This window comes from Chrysoperla carnea, chromosome 4 (genome assembly GCF_905475395.1).
Source record: "Chrysoperla carnea chromosome 4, inChrCarn1.1, whole genome shotgun sequence".
In the NCBI taxonomy this organism is placed as follows: domain Eukaryota; kingdom Metazoa; phylum Arthropoda; class Insecta; order Neuroptera; family Chrysopidae; genus Chrysoperla; species Chrysoperla carnea.
The window spans coordinates 5608944-5626780 of record NC_058340.1 but is presented as its reverse complement, the minus strand read 5'-3'; the positions used below and the strand labels follow the sequence as shown (position 1 = coordinate 5626780).

General features: G+C 28.9%; 1 protein-coding gene across 1 annotated transcript; it reads right to left on the bottom strand.

Annotated features, from left to right (window-relative positions):
* Positions 1-3150: 3150 nt before the first annotated feature.
* LOC123297238 (protein diaphanous) lies at positions 3151-17080 on the bottom strand. The gene is made up of 20 exons (XM_044878822.1): positions 17010-17080; positions 15002-15217; positions 14014-14115; positions 12966-13162; positions 11934-12096; positions 11725-11859; positions 11257-11365; positions 10951-11188; positions 9798-9922; positions 8395-8573; positions 7247-7722; positions 6695-6872; positions 6192-6368; positions 5946-6098; positions 5209-5327; positions 4862-4997; positions 4587-4751; positions 4137-4371; positions 3646-3727; positions 3151-3564 (listed from the first exon to the last, which is right to left on the bottom strand). The coding sequence occupies exons 1-20, from the start codon at positions 17043-17045 to the stop codon at positions 3495-3497; spliced, it is 3291 nt and encodes a 1096-aa protein (XP_044734757.1). The 5' UTR covers positions 17046-17080; the 3' UTR covers positions 3151-3494.
* Between the last annotated feature and the right edge of the window lie 757 nt (positions 17081-17837).

Sequence of the window (17837 nt, the reverse complement as noted above, 5' to 3'; positions counted from 1 at the left end):
ATATATGCCGTATACCATGGTAGAATTAGACAATTCTACCAAGCCGTATACCTTGTGCTGATTTTACGATTTCAGCATTGCACACTATACAAATCAACTAAAAAAAACTTGTAAAATACTATTTTAAATAATAAAACTATATTAATAATTTCGTAAATATTAATTAAAAATTTTTATTAAAAAAATATACAATTCGTTTAATTATAAAATTTTAATCATAATTAACATTTATTATTATTATTAAAACAGTAAGAAAATATTATTTTCAAAAATGTTTTTTCATCACTAAAATTTTTTCAAAAATATAATATATTTAATATCAAAAAATCTGTAATCATACCAAAAATTAAGTTTCCTGAATATTACCAATGCTTTTTGAAAAAGGAAAACCTAAAATGAATTGAATTGACTGCCAATACACCTAAAATTAGAGATCAAATTCAGATCATCGCCATTGCATCTCAAATGTACTGTAACGACCTCGTTTTTGCTTATTTCTTTTTGATCTGATGCAAAATAAATGCAGTCATTTCGCACGGATTTTCTTGTGCCTCTCCTAGACCACCACTCTACGAGAGTAAATTTTTCTAAACAATTTTATTTACTGTTTCTCCCCCTCTACATTTATATATCATAAATGTTCGTTTTTACATAATATATTTCTTGAATATAATAATATTCCATTAAAGAATATTGTTTTAGGTCAAAGTCTTAAATTTAATTAAGCCACTATTAATATAATAACCATCTAGTTACTTTTTTCAAAACACTTTTCATGATAACAAGACTAAAATTCTTTTTACAAACGAAATGTTTTTTTAGCAATTACTAATTAATTGAAAACTACAGACTACAAGTATTTTGTTACTAGTGGACTAGACACAATTCGTTGACTTCGTTATTTTATTGTCTCGCCTATTTCTAAATATGAGTGAATGTTTACATTTAAAGTAGTCCGGCCGTTTAAAAAAGGCCGGTAAAGTTTTTTTGTTTTATTATTTTTTTAAGGTAAAGTTTTTTTTGCATAAACAGAATCTGTGATAAATCTTCATGATGAAAACTTCTTTGAAGCTTCTGTGTTAAAAATCACAATTTTAAAATGATATAATTCAAAAATTTACCCCGTCCCAATACTGAGTTTATTGTGATCAAGGGACTTTGAACTATCATCTATCGCAAAATAATGAACATTTACCGTACTTGCTAAAACAGCCGGACTACCTTAATAATTTGTATGTATTATTTGATCACTGATGAACAACTACACACGTTTATAAAAAATAATATCGTTTATATAATAATTTTATTTATAAAAATGAAATAAATAAATAAATAAAAATTATAATTAAATATGTTCTTATAAAAAAATTAATGTAAACAAGTAACATATTTATTTACTCTTGTTATTCACAAAATGTATTTTATATGATACACAGTGTACATACAGTAGCATTCTGTTACACTCTGTACTACTGTAGATCTGTACTGGGTTAGTTATTTTATAATCTATATATTCAGTGTGTTTGGTAACTAACATATACCTAAATAATATACAAGTTTTTTTTCTCAAAATATAACGATTTTTATGTTTATATTTTTTGTAGAATAATATTCTGGAAGACTTAAGTATGTTTTTGATGCATTCACAACGTTCACGTCAGCTATAACACGTTCTTCACGTTTTTAATATTTCACTAAAAATAAAAATAATACCAATTAATTAACATATAATTTAATATTACCGCTGGTTCCTGGTGTATTTTCATCTTGTTTAAACGGAGGACTAAGTTACATAGAGGACTGCAAGTCAGAAGTAAACTTTTATTTACATAAATCAGTTGTATTATAGACTTCTTATCGAATCAAGATTCATTATTTCTGTCATGTGAAAGATTATAAGATTATTAGATTGATTTAGTTCGCGGGACAACGGACTAAATTTTACAATAATTTCAAACAACTTTATCTTTCTTAAAAATAATTATCGAATTTGAAACCTCAATTCATTTTAAAATTTGTAACACGGTAACACGGTGCTATCAAGTTATATTTTATTTTTTCTAGCTAACAGAAACTCAATTAAGGAAGCGGTTTAGTTCATTAAGAATGTTAAGATTTTTACACTGATAATTGATTAAATATTATATAAAAATATAGGCAATGTTATTACCCAAAAGATGAAAACTCATATTAATGGTATAATGAAAAGATATAAAAGTTACTAAAATTTCTATGAATAGCATTAAATTCGGCCCTACACGCAACAAATAAAATTTAATTCATTTAAAAAAAGAAAAAAAAAATCTGAGTTTTGATTATGAAGATAACAGCGTTCAACAAACATGGATTTTTAATAGCGATTTACTTTAAACTCCATAAAATACACACAATAGTAACCTCCCAAGACCATTGGTTCATTGTATAAAGTATAATAAACAATTATAGTTGAAACAAAAGCTCCAAACTATTTTAAAAATGTTCATTCCTTAAATATTTTCAGCAGAATCTTCGATAGAACTCTTTAATGAAATTTCATATATTATTTCCCGTATTGCATTCTTTATTTAAAGCAAACAAATTATTTATATACATAGAATTAAAAAAAAACCTTTCATTATTAAAATTTATTGATTTAAAAAATGAGTATAATTCGTGTTGTAAAAAAATAAACTAAAGAAATTCAAACAAGAATGAGCCTCCAAAAAAAGTAAAATAAAAATCGAGCGAATCCTAAAATAAAATCAAACGGTTTGACGGTTATACATGGGCGTAGGCATTATATTTTAAATAAATCGCAAAATGATCGTAAGTTGTTATCTGAAATGCAATTTTTTTTCAGAATGGGAAACCAGGCTGAAACTGAAAAATTTTTATATTAGACTACACTAAGACTAAGGATATTTTCCGAATGGAACTGAAAATTAGAAAACAGAGGACTTACGATATATTAGAGGTAGAATAAAACTGAAATTTTTGGATTTTTAGAAATGAAGGGATCTATTTTTTTAATTTGCATCAAAATAATTTACATTGAAAAGTCAAAAAGAAATTCTAAAAATTTTTCTTCATAACTTTTTAGGTTTTTTAAACTGAAGTTAGGTTTCTATTTAGGTTCTTAGTTGGTAAAAGGACATTGTACTACATTGAGATTTGGAATATTTACCGAATGAAACTGAAAATTATATTTTATAATTATACTTTTTAACAGAGACTTGATACACACATTTTGAGGTAGAATAAAATAGAAATTTTAGAAAGAAAAAAGTTAGGTCAAAATTTAAGCATTGAGAGATCAAAAAAAGGTAATTTAGATTGCTGGTTGGCAAAAGATCGAAAAAGAATAAAAAAAAAGTTTTATCTGTGATTGTTGAGTCTCTTCTGAAGAAGAAGGTTCATTCTTGCTGGAATCAAGCATATAGATATAAACATGTTTACTTTAAGAACTAAAAACAAGTTGGATTAACAATATTTATTATTTAAACTAAGAGTAGAAATTATAAAAATGTTTCTTCATCAATATTTATTGGAACACTGTTTATAATATCCATATTCAATAATTTATATCTACATAAAATCAATTCATTAACGTTTTTTTATCTACAAACCAAGGGCTGTGTTCTAATTATATGATCTTCTGATACTAACCTTGATAATTCCCGAGACAAACCAGTAGATCCAATAAGACCTGTTCGAGATCGACTTCGATTTAATTGTGCTCTTCTTTCAGCTGCAAAAAATTTAACCATTTTAAAGGACTTTTTAAAAATGAAACCAAAGTAAAATATTAAATAGCTAGGAAGATGTTAAAAAGAAGAGGCCGTGTAAAATGCTAGCTTGCAAATGTGATAAATTTATTTCCAAAGGAACCACTGAACAACTCGATCCCCATAGTAGAGCGGAAAGTTATCGATTTTTAAAGTTATAAACTTTTTATTGCATGGTGGTGTTTGGGGTATTGTAAGGTGTTTGTTTGTCCGTTAAGTGGTGAAGTTGTTGCCAGCAGTGCTTGTCTTCGTAAATAGCACCGTAAATTTATATTTTGGGAAGAAAAAAGAAAAATTTTTCATAATGAGCAGAGCAATTTCTCCGAACGCTTTTGTCTTTTATTGATTCGTAAAAGCTTGTATTTATCATACCTCCAGCAACTCGAGGACCACGTTTCCTTTTTTGTTCCCTACTAAATGCAGATCCAGTTTGTAATGCCTCCATCAAACTATCCATAACTCCTTCCTGTGGTGCATTCATATCAATTAGTTGTTTTTTATATTTAGCGCGTTCAGATCGCTCTTTTTCTGCATTTTCTCGTGCTAATTTCGCTCGTCTCGTTTTCTCTTCTTGCTCTCGTATTTTTACATTATCTTTGTAGGCTTGCTAAAATTATAAAATTTATTATAATTAAATTACCAACCAACTAAAAATTAATGGACCAGTGTTTCTCAACATCTTTTTCGTATTAATATCTCAATTTTTGAAATTTTAATTATCTCAAAATTATGAATTTTTTTATTTCCAAAGATTCTTCTCCCATTAAAAAATAACTTGACCCCAAAATTGAGAAACCCTGCCTGCGCTGTTATAAAATTTACCTCGAACTGATCTTTAAATGTTTTAATATCCGAGAAGAATTCTTCTAAAGTGTATTTTTGTTTATCAAATGCGTAGTATTCGGAAAGGTCTGTGTATAAAGAATCCATTTGTTTAAACATATTTTGTAAAAGTTCATATTGCTGTCTTGCTTCTTTAGAAAAGGCCTAAAATCTTATTAAGGAATTATATTTTTATCACACATTAAAAGAAAGTCCACAGTACATTTTCTATACAAGAAGAAGAATAAACATTTCTAAAATATAAAAAAGGATACACCCATAATTTCCGCAAATTTATCATCTTCAGATTGTGGTATTTTTGAATTAACTAAATCTGTTTCTAGATTTTTAATACTTGCATCCATGTGCCGTAATGTTTTCTGTATATTTTCAAAGGAAACTCGACTTGCTCTAAAACCATAAAATTTTAATTATTTCCAATACTTAAAAAAAATAAGAAAGGCTCATTCTGGTACCAAAGGATAAATATTACAATATTTATAATAAAATGATTGAAACTTTTGGATAATTACTCCACACAAAAAATGTGGAATGCTTATTTTTCCATTAATTATACCAGAATGAATCTTTAATAGATTGACATGATTTAAAAAATATTTACTTATCCACATGTGAGAGTTCGTCATGAAAATTTAAACAATCTGGAAACTTAGATTCAATGGTATCCACTATATAATGCAATAAAGTTTGTTTATTTTCGAAATCTTTTGTTCCGGTCAACTGAAAAAAAATTTATGTGATTTAGATAAAAAATCTTTACATTTTCAAATCATTTTTTAACTGTTACTACCCCACAATTTAAAAAGAATTAAAATTTAAAAAAACTAAAAATTATTATAATTACACCAAATAATAGACTTCACTAAGGATTTTTTTCTGGCCTGATATATTTCTTAATATCATAAGAATATTCAATTCACGCTAATTTGAAATGATATATCAATTTGTACATTATGCAACTAACTTCATCTACTTGTACTCATAAACAGCTAACTTCGCAGATACTACTTCTTGATGACAGCGCGGCTGGTGGCAGAAAAATGAACTATAAATTCTACAATTTTTCAGGGACAGACGCGCTAATGCTTTAACACGTAGCGATCGTTCTCCTTCTTTATAACCTTCATGGTCTCTTGGTTGAAAACTCTTGGTAGAGAGTTTTAAAGATACTTTATAGGATATAATGTCATATTTTAATATTAAATCGAAAAGGCTAGTCAGTTCTCAAAAGGTATATGCAAAGATCTGGTAAAATAATTTAATGCACTAAAAATTAAATTGTCGTAAAATATGCAGGGTAGCGGACACTGTTGTTTTTTGTTACTTTGATAATCTTACTTTCGTTAAGAAACTCATTTCAAAACCATAAGCTTGACCGTTTTTACTTCCTGAATTCATGAAATTACCGAGCAGCAAAACCAACTCCAATATTTTAGCAAACTTTTTACTATTTTTTACTTCTTCACACGCCGTTGTGCCAGCAACAATTTCCTATTACAAATAAAAAAAATTAAATTAATTTAAAAATAATGTTAATTATTACAATTATATTCAGTTTTTAATAAATAAAAAACATTTGATTACCGGTTTAATATCTTTGACCATTTCTGATTGATGTAGTCGAAAACTAAGTGATTTTAATCTTGGCAAAAGTCGTTTTATTTCTGAAATTGTTACACAAAATTGTTCAGCTTCAGTTAAATCATCGTATGAAGCTTTATATTCTTGCAGTTTTTTCAATTGATCTGGGGGTGGTAAGTACTGAAAAATTTATTAATAAATAAAAGATACGTCCATGTTGTACACGTTTCTCTATATTGTTGAGGCAATCCGAAATACATGAAGTTGTTGAGTATTATTTCGTTTTGTTAAATTTCATGGAAAAAATGAATATTTTTTACTACAGAGTGGCGTCTCGTTTCTGCCAATCGAAATTCATCCTGTTATTGTTCGTTTTTGTAATAATTTTCAAATCAGCGAAAAAAGACTACTCACAAAACCTTATTCTTTTCAGATTGCCTCAAGATTTATGACGAAATGAAATAAATTGGACATGCATTGACGTCTTGGCTTGATGAAATAAATACCTGTATTAATTGTTGAAGTACGTTATCAGTTAAGATTGTGTTATCACAACGTAAAATAAATTTTTTAACATCACTATATGGTAAATGTTTTAAAGAACCTCCAATTAAAATTGATATATTTTGTGCGGCTTTACCATCCAATACTTTTAGATCTTTCACTTTTTTAAGTGTATGACACCTAAAAACCAATTTTTTTGTTCAAATCTTTTTCACGAGTTCATCTTTAACAATAATATTGTGTTTTTTTTTAAAAGCTTAATAATCAAAGTCCTTTGTACTATTAATGATTTTTTTAAAGTCTGAAACTCGATTGCAATGTCAAAGCTCCCGGTGGTTTCTGACGGAACGAAAAACAAATTTTCATTAAATACCGCTTTGTGGCTAACTTAAAAATTTACCGGCGGCCGTAAACGAAAGCGGCACATGATTTAGAATTTTTCCGAATAATGTTCCATATTCGTAAGCAGCATACAAAGTTACAGTCGGTTTCCAGTCAATTTTTTTTTTTAAATCACCAACACAACCTAAATCGATAATTTGTATTCATATTACCTGTCAACCACATCATCATTACGTTTTACAGGTGGTTTCGAACTAAAACGTTCAACCAATCCTGATAAAATGTCTGGAGATGCTAATTTATCTTCTTGACATTTTATCCAAAACGCTTTTTCTGACATTTTTTGAGGCAAAATTGTTTTCCAATTAGCCCGTTTTAATGGACCTGATACATCCCATTTCTTTTTTGGTTTCAAGCCATGAGGTAAAACATCTACCGGTGGTGGTGGTGGCATCATCATTCCTGGAAAACCAGGCGGCGGTGGTGGTCCACCCATGCCTAACATAGGTGGTGGTGGAGGCGGTGCTGGTCCACCCATTCCTGGCATTGGAGGTGGTGGTGGAGCACCGCCTACACCTCCTGGCATAGGAGGAGGAGGCGGTGGCATACCCGCCATTCCCGGTGGTGGAGGTGGTGGTGGTATTCCATACCCTGGAGGCTGCGGTGGAGCTGGAGGAATGTGTATATTCTAAAAATTAAATATTAAAAAAAATTATTTAATTTTTAATAGTCCAATGAACAGGGAAATTATTTTCATGGCGCTTTTCTCTCTAGAACGTCTAATTCGAAATTTTTCCAGTGCCTTTCAAGTTGAGTCGAATTAATCTGGGTTTTGAATTTTTTTTAAATTATAAATACAATAACCTTAGACCTTGCAGTTAGTTTATACGTATAGAGGGTGAACCCTTTTAATCTATTATGGCTGCTAATAGCTCGTTTTGTAGTTAATCAATCAAAAAAATAACTTAAAAGTTACTGCATGAGTCATTTCGTGCTCGTGTTATTTCTAGTTTTGGAAATCGGCATTGGCTGCTCACATCATGCGATTTAATGCCTTTGAATTTTTTTCGTTTTCTCACAACGATTGAAGTTTTAAAAAAGAAAATTAACCGCTGTATCACTGAAATACCGCAAAGTTTATGCGAAAATTTCATGAAAAGAATACGTCTATGCCAGCAAAACTGAGTAGGTAATAAGTCTTATTTCATTCAAAATCTCCTGATGTGTACTTCATTATTCAATAAATGTTTCAAACATATGGTACAAATATACATGTTTTATTTAAAACTCAAAAACGACAGCCTTATTGGAACAGCCTTTATTCAACAAATTTTTTTAAGATTAAAAGAAAAAAACATACTTTTGCAATATTTGCGACATTACTGACAGCAGTGAATGAATCACCACCAAGATCTTTTAATCGATTTTCTGCTTGAGCCAATTTTGCTTCAGTTTCTTGCCTTAAACTAATTTCTTTTTCTAATTTATTTTTTAATTCTTCAATTTTGCTATTCTCGGCCGCTTGTGATTTTTCGCGATCTGTAAAAAAAAACACAAAAAAAGTAAATATGACATTAAAAATGTTATTTGACGTCATAATGGTACAATCGTACCATTATGGACAATGACTTTCACTACAAACAGATGCATATTAATTGTGAACAAAAATCCGGAGTGTCGATAGCTCCGGCCATTATGCTCAAAAGCATTATCAACGCATCGTTCATTACACAATTACGAATTTTGATTTTAATATATTATGTCAAATTTTAATTTTTTTTACTATAAAATTTTTTCCAAAATTGTAAAATCATTAAAATTTTACATGATAATTAAAATGTTGATGTTCATTGATTAGCAACCCATAAAACAATTGTTTTTTTAAACTCATTGACATCACTAGATCGCTCAGTTATAGACCGGTAGATACTAATAGAAATTTTATAACAATGGAACCGTGTATCTCCTGTAGGAATTTTATTATTTTAATGTATTTTTCGATTTTCGTCTCCTCTTTATATTACAAAAAGGTCTTTGAAAACAGGACAGGTAAAAAAAATGCAGAAAATTTATAACTCAAAAAAGGCAATGGAGTGCAATTTTAAGAAAAATTAAGCCGTGGGTAGGGTCTGGTGCGATCCTTGAGCTCCACACGAATAACTTCCCAGCATAATAAATAATTTAAAAAAAACTCGACTGAATGTCTAACCGAAAAGAATGAAATTCTTTTCGGATCATATTGCGCGATATCGATCAAGAAAGACTTTTTAAAGAAACTCGCCCGTATCAAAACGACTAGACCAAATGTTATGAAATTTCTTTGGGATCATATTGCCGTTAATACGCTTCGATCGACACCTTAACGAAGTCGATATCATATCACCACCTTTATTTATCACCACGAACGTACGTCCACACACACACATACTTTTTCTCCAAATTCGTGTTAAGTCTCATTTTAACCATGAAACGTTAAGATATGTTGAAAATTTCGATTTCAAAAATCGGACTCATTACAATAAATAACACCCTATACTGAGAAGTTAATAAATGATTTATCAACCCTTTCGAGAGTTTACTTATAATACAAATTTTGTGGCAATCGAATCGGTCCTTTGTACCCCACCCCCTTTGGGTTTTTGATTATTTGAACGTATTTTTCGACTATATGTTAAATCGTGTTATCAAAGACCTTCTGGTAAAGACTGGAAAGTTAACACTTTCTGCACGGAGATGAGAAAAATTATTATAAAATTAACATACCTGCCAAAGTTTCTATAAGAGGTTGAACGTCAATTTCAAAACGTCTTGTAAAATCTGGATCTAAACCATTCTTATGTAAAACAATTTGCGTGACACATTCTTCGATTAATTTAAAATAAGCAGGTCTGAAATTAAACAGAAATATTAAGAACACGAAAATTGTTTAATTGTTTAACAAATATAAATATGAAAGTTTCTGAAGGTCAACGTAATTTGAGTAGTTTTTAGAATTTCTCAAGTTTGTACAATTAATGTAGAGCCATCTTTCTAATAAATTGGGTCGATACATCTCTTTGAGTTATTAAACTAACACTTAAATCAGAAAATTTAAGATTTTGTGTTCGGATCCTAGTCCTATGTTTATTAAAATATTCAAAATAGCAACGCCTAAGTGGTTTTTGCGACAAAAAATTCACCAGAGAGAGTGTAAATGGAGGACAAAACAAAACAAGGAATTTTGCCGATGCATAATTTAAACTATTCCCAAACACAACGTTGTAAGTTGTTTTTAAAGTTTTTAAAGAACGATCTTACTACCAGGCGCGAATTGTATCCAACATAAAAATTTAACACGCATTTTTGGAAAATAAAACTGATGCCGAGAATTATTAAATACATATTTTTGCGGCAAAAAGTGGATTTTCGGGACAAACATGACAATTTTCTTGGAATACGTGACATAATTCATATAATCTGACATCGAATTCGTATTCAGCGTTTATTTAAGTCAAAATAAGCAAAAAAACTTAGGACTACATAGGCTCCTCCTGGAGTCCTATGCTCCCACATGACAAGGTTAAGTTGACTGAATGTTCCTTGGGGTCCTATAAACACGTTACAAAAAGTTATTAAGTAATTAAAATCGGTGCTGTTTCCCAACTTTTCTACTTTTGATACTTTTTTCCGGCTTATTCATTGTATTATAATGAACTACACAAATAATCACGAGAATGTGGAGATGAAGTGTACTTATATTCACCTGGATGCTCCGTCTTGCCTTTGACTTGGATACAAAAAATCGTTTTTTTTAGAGGCGAAGACAGGCGATACACTACAACAATCATCTTCACATTTTCGTTTCTCGTCCGATTTCATGCTACTTCGCAATAGTGTGAAAGAGGCTTTAATTATTATTTAGTTAATAATCATTTACCTTATTATATTGTCATCTTTGATAAAGAGCAAATGTTGAAGAATACTTAAAAAATATGGCTCGGCTGGTGTATCAAATGTCACATTCTTAATAACTTCGAAACAATCATTAACATCATCCATTTCCAAACGTACATTATCAAAGCGTGCATAAAATTCATCAAAATCTTCTACTCTTAAATTATCAAATACTTTTACTTGAACCATTAGATCTTTTGATGAATCTAGTCGTAAAGAATCTACAAAAAAGGAATAACATCGTTTAAAGAAAAACTTCAAAATTTATAAATGTAATAAAAATAAATACCAATTATTTCTGATAATCCAGCGCGTACTACTTCATTCCTTAAATGTAATCGAAAATCTAAATCTTCGGCTTGTGATATAATTGCATTAATAAATTGAAAACATACAACCTAGAATATATTTATAATGCATTAATTATTCATTTTTTAATAATTAAAATAGAATAAATAAAAAATCGACTCAAGAACTTAAAAAAGCATTTTTCTTGTGTCACGACCAAATGTAATTATTTTAGGGCGACTTTTTCTTAAATAGTACTTTTTACGGCAATGCAAAGGTCTTATGTACAAATAACCAAATTTTTCTCAAAATATTATCAATAATATAATATCAGTCTAGAGTCACTTTTTGAATAAATGTACAAGTAAGATAAAATAAACTTCGCCATCTTTTAAAATAATTATAGTTTTTTAGTTTAGATGTTTATAAACATTGAGTCAATTTCTTTGTTAATAAATGTAATATTTACCCGCATTTGTTCATGTTTGGGACTCGATAAACCTTCAATAATCGGTGCAAATCGATCCTTAAAATCACTAACAATACTAATTGCTTCCAAAACTTTTTCATGTCCATTTGGAACAAAACAAAACGTCACCAATGCCTGATCAAAATCAAATTAAAAATCATAAATAGATTAAATATTTTTTTATAAGTTTTTTTTTTTTTGTAACATACCTTAACAGCCTCGCACATCACAATTGGATGCTTTGGGTCTAGGGATCTTGCCACAATTGAAAATGAATCTTTTACAACCAACATGTTTTTTAATCCAACTGTATTATTCATAATGGCGTTTAAACATCGTAAACATTCATATCGTATATTTGGAGGCCCACCACTAAAATTTATTAATTATTCAAACAATATCCAATAATTATTTAAGAGCAGTTTTGGGAAGTAATATTTAGTCTTATTTAAGCTTTTAACCTCGCAAACAATTAAAACAAACTAAGAGTAATAATAATAAATAAGAGGTGTACCGCAAATTGATCATTAGAACCTAGACTAAAGGATTCTCTGTGCCCTCCTTGAGCACAATCTGTTACCCGCAGGCAGTAGAAGCTATAGGATTCAGACGCCACGCAAAAAGTCCAGAGCTACTCCACCAGGATTTCTTCCAGGATTGGTGGATCCAAAATTTCGGACACAAACATTCTAAACCTGACGTCCTGTCAGGTTTGTACAGGTGCAAATAACATGTATGAAGGTTTCACATAAGATTAGGTTCGTATGAAATTAGGCTCAATAAATCAATTGAGGAAGTTTCACGTATCAATGAAGAATCTTTTATCTCTTATAGCTTCAGAGAAAAATTAATAAACGTCAGAATGCCAAAACACGTAATGAAGTTTCCAGAGATTTCCTTCAAAACTATGCAAGATGAAATGTTACCAATTGATAAATATTTCGATGTTTATTCATACTATTTTTAAAACATGCTCCATTACATAATATTAAGGGGGTGAAAGTGTGAAACCACGATGCAGTTATATGTATTAAACATGTAATCAAAAATTTGTTCTAAAGATTTGTAATTACCGATCTTAAAAACATATTCATGCATTTTTCAATAAATTCTAGTTAATAGTGTCATGAAATTTTGAAATACACGGATTGTTTCCAGTTTGACTTTATTTTATGTTAGGTTTATTGGAAAAAAATTGTTTCAAATGGTAGCATTGAAGTTTAATAATTTAATAAACTTACTTCCGATTATAAACATTTAAAATATTTAAAATTGTCTTCAAGCCTTGCGTACCAAATTCTTCAATCCAACTAAGTGGATTATTCGTAAGTGCTATTCTTAATGACTCCACACAATTGAATAATTTACTACTGGATAAATCATTTTGGCTTAAATAATTTATATAATCCATTGGTTTATCAAATTTTGATTTATTTTCCTAAAATTAAAATTCATTATCAATTATTATAAAGCTATCAAGTGTTCCAAAACTACTGCGTTACAAGATCAGAATGATGTAGAATATAAAATTCTAAAAAGAAAGTTACTTTAAAGTTTTTGAAACCGATGTACTGCTAACGAGATAAGATGTTTGTCGTTTTTATATTCTGTGTATACAGTGTCTCTGGATAGGGGTAACTATAATTGTAAATTTTCTTATTTTTCATTTTAAGAAAAAGTCATTCCTTATAAAAAATTTTGCTTATTCTGAAAAGTATGTAGGCATATTTAAAACTTCTAAATAATGTACAGGGTAGCCAAAAATTTGGTATCACTATTTTTTTTTTTTTTTTTTTTTTTAAACTACCCATTGTTTTTATAAGTTGACAAAATGTTATTAAGAAAAGTTAACAAAATTAACAATTTGTTTCTTATAAAAACATAAACAATTTTTGAAACATTTTTTCGTAAACGTCACTATTTATCCGCGAGAGGCCGCAAATTAGGACAAAACTTTTTTGTCCATTTTTCTTCAAAACTAAAAAAAGATAGAGATTTGAAAATTTGCAAGTAGCTTTAACTAGTGGTCTTGTAGAACATTCTCAAAAAATAAAAACAAAATTCTAGAAAATGCTTTGGAAAATTTTCGAAAACCAAATAAATGGGGAAAGGCCGCCGTAATTGTGTGCATTATTTAAACTCTTCTAATTTATAATAAAAATTATGCAAGCATTGATATTCGACACTTTCTATACAGGGTATTTCAACAATTAACTCATTCAGTTGTTTGTTTTCACTTGGTTTTTTTAATGTCGTTTTAAGCTGTAGGAAATAGATTATAATGTTTACCTGACTCATCCCTTTATAATGATTAATAACCATTTTCTTTTTATTTTGGAATGGTTGTAGTCTTATAGGTTGTTTTTTATCCTCAGATAAATTCATGTCATTCTAAAAAAAAAAGAAGAAATAACACTTTACAAAATATTTAATAAAAAGTATCATTAAATTTTAAAATTGGTTGCCACATGTTATTTCTAACAAATAATTGTGGAAAATATGGGAATTTTCTAGCAAACGCCAGATTGAAGAATGGCCGAAAAAAGTAGAAAGAATGGATCATATATTAAGATTCTGGTTAACAAACAATGACGAATGTTTTTGTATGACTTATGCTCCCCGTACAAGTTCAAGGTCTAACTTTCATTGTAAGATCTTTTCCCTCAAAAATGCCAATGTGTTAAGAGAGCTAACAAGTTCTAAATCTCAAAAATTACTATATATCTTGGGTCAAGTCTAGAGTTATAATCCCAAACTCACAGAAATTGGCATTGGCTATCAAAACATCCCACACGATTAGATAGGAAAATGGCTTTCAGTGAAATTTTTTCAAACCGTACCGGATCGATCTGATCAAATTATTTATAAACGGGTAGTTTTCGAGGTACATAGCGAGGTATAAAGCAAAGTCATATACTATAACTATAATATATGTGCAGCTTTGGCCGTGAGAGTTTTTTATCAGAACGATATAAAGAAAATTTTGGGAGCGGTTAGAAAAAGTTTCGTATCCAATTGTGCGGGATCCTTTGTTCATATTGTTAGTATGAGAAAAAAATCCTAAATCCAAATAAATATCCTCTATCAATTAATTTTATGCCTAGAATAAGAAAATCGCTGAATACAAAAATGAGGCCAAGTATATAGACGATTAAATTTTCCCTTAGTTTTCTCATGGTACACGCGCAAACGAATTTTTATACATTATTCCCCTTTTATTTAATCTAGCTAGAGCAATACGTTAATTGAATTTTTATAAGAAAATTAAAGTACATACCAACATCTCCTCAAACTTCGCACATAAAGTGACTTCATCCATCTTTTCAATAATTGCAAGTAAAGCCTCCTCCTGTTCAAGCGCTGCATCGCCTGACCCATAATTTGAAGCATCACTGCTACTACTAATGGAATTTCCAGATCCAGTAAATCCAGCACCGCGAACATTTGTAACACTATTTGTTCGATTTTTAGGTCGCCCAAATAATGTATCCAACTGAAATTATTTAAAATAAATTATTGAAATTTAAATAAAAATATTTAGTTATTTTTGTTGAGACTTTTTAAAAGTGAGTCCATTTCAAATTTGACTTGAAATAGCTTAATGGTAGATAAAATCATTCTGTTTACGTCAAATCTTTTTTCGATTCAAAAAATTTTGTTTTAGCGGTATTACCTACTTAATTTTGGGTTTTGGAGTAACATTTAGAAAAACGGATTCAACCATTAAAAAAACTACCAAAATTCATTCCGAATTTTATTCATGCTAGGCTGCTATGATCGCTAAAGCTTTTGGAACAGACTTTATATTCAAATTGGCTAATAAACTTAATTTATACCCATACGCCCCAACTCATTTTAAAAATAGTTCAAGGCAGTACCAAATTTTGCTATTAAATATTAGTTCGCGGGACAGCACTTTCTATGGTTAAATGATTATTAATAGGCCGTGGGCCAGAAAGGGTGCTTTGTAAAATGATTAATCTATACTTGAAATTTCGTGAGTGGCTTCCCTTTTGCTAGTCTACTAAGCTGCACTCTAAGATTTTTTTTCGAAAATGCTGCGTTTTTAAATGAGCGTAATAACGTCATATTTAAGCTATCCGTCAAAAAAAACGTAGCAGAGAATTTGTCGGACATTATTACCACTTGATAACATTAATAATTATTATAAAATATTTTGTCCGACAAAAATACCTTATTGATAAGCTTGCCTACCACCTCGAACATACCGTACTAAAGTATTTTTGTTTTTCAATCCATACATATTTCACTTTTTCTGAATTGTTTAATAATTATTAAGGTTATCAAGTAGCCATAGTGTACAACAAATTTCCTGAAAACGCAGCATTTTCAAAAAAGTCGTAGAAATAATGTTTGGTAAACTCGCCAAAAGCAAGCCACTCACAAAGTTTCAAGTAGGTATTGATCATTTAACAAAAAGGGTCCTGTCCCGCCGACAATAGCCCTAGCGTATCAGAATTAATCATTAAAATTTGTTGTTGACCAGGAATTCGAAATTGTATCAAAAATACCCTGGAATTCGACCCACGTTTAGGTGTAGTTTTTATAACGTCTGTTAATTGTGTTAAGTGAACTTTAACAATTAAGTTTTTAATTATTTTCATAAAACGGAAGGGAATGAATTTGAAAAAATGCTTTTTGCATAATATTAAATCGCTTTTGGTTTAATCAAGACGATGCGGTAATATAAATTATCGTAATCGCTTCAAAAAAACAGTGATTCGAATTTAAAAAATAAAAAACTGATCGAAAGGCATTAAATTTTTTCCAAAAATAACTAGATTTAACAAAAATCGAAAGGAAACACAAGTGTAAATAGAATTTCGAATTCAATTTATACCGAAACAATCTATCGATTAATATACTAGAATCGTAATCATGCTCTAGAACAAGCAAATAACATCGAATATATCGAAAAATAATTGAACTTATCGATGTAGTATGAAATTCATGCAAATTAATTTTTCATAATTATTAATAAAATGTATTAATATTTCTAACCTAACATATGTGTGTTGAATTCGAAAAACATAAACGAACTGGGAAAAAATGTTTACATTAAAGGTAACGTTTGCGTAAATGAATATACAAATCGTAATTATAGAACATCGAACGCATACTATTTACTAATTAATTATCTTAAAAATACTTTTATATGTAATTTTGTTTTAAATCACTATAATATTATTCAAAATGATAATAAATAGTTTTCTAATTATTATTATTAGAAAAAAATTTTTAAAGCAGCATTTTGGTATACTTACAAGTCCAACCGATTTGGCTTTTTCTTGTCGTGACATTTTTATATGCTAAACAAGTGTCTCTATACATTAATAATTATTTTTATTTTATACTTTTATTATAAAAAAATAATAAAATTTGTTTAAAAAAAGGATACTAAATTTTACTATTTACATTTTTATAAAAATAATTATTAACCTTAACCAAAAGTATCTTAACCTCAAAACAAATACAAGTTTTTTTTTATTTACTTAAGGCGAAACAATTTTCATATAAATAAATTGATTTATTCAGTTTAAAAAAATAAAATTCATAACATATTTTAATAATTTTTTTTATAGTTTTCGTTAATTAATTAATTATTATTTTCAAACTATTAACAATTATCAATTACGTGATTGCAAAATAACTGAAACTTGTTGATTGTACAAATAACTCATTACGAATTACAGTTGAACAATTTTTTCATTAGTATTTTTTGACAGATGTCAGATGTGCATTATTTTGTTTGGTCGCTTGTAAATTCGTTAATAATGTATAGCGTATTTCGTGTAAATATGTTAAAATATCTTTCTAGCTCATCAAAATTTTCGATTTCTCACTACAATGAATACATAAAATAATCATGTTAAATTACACGCAAACCTTATTGCATAATAAAATTTACGAAATACTCAAATAGAGACAAGATTGTTCAGTTCTAGGTCTGAAAAAAAAAAAACAGTCATATGATGGTTGGTATCTAATATACCCTTCGTGAAACTCACTCACTGACTGACTCATCTACAGTGTGTCGCATCAAAGATGAAGACACCCACATATTTTCATTTTTTATAGGAAAATCGATTTGA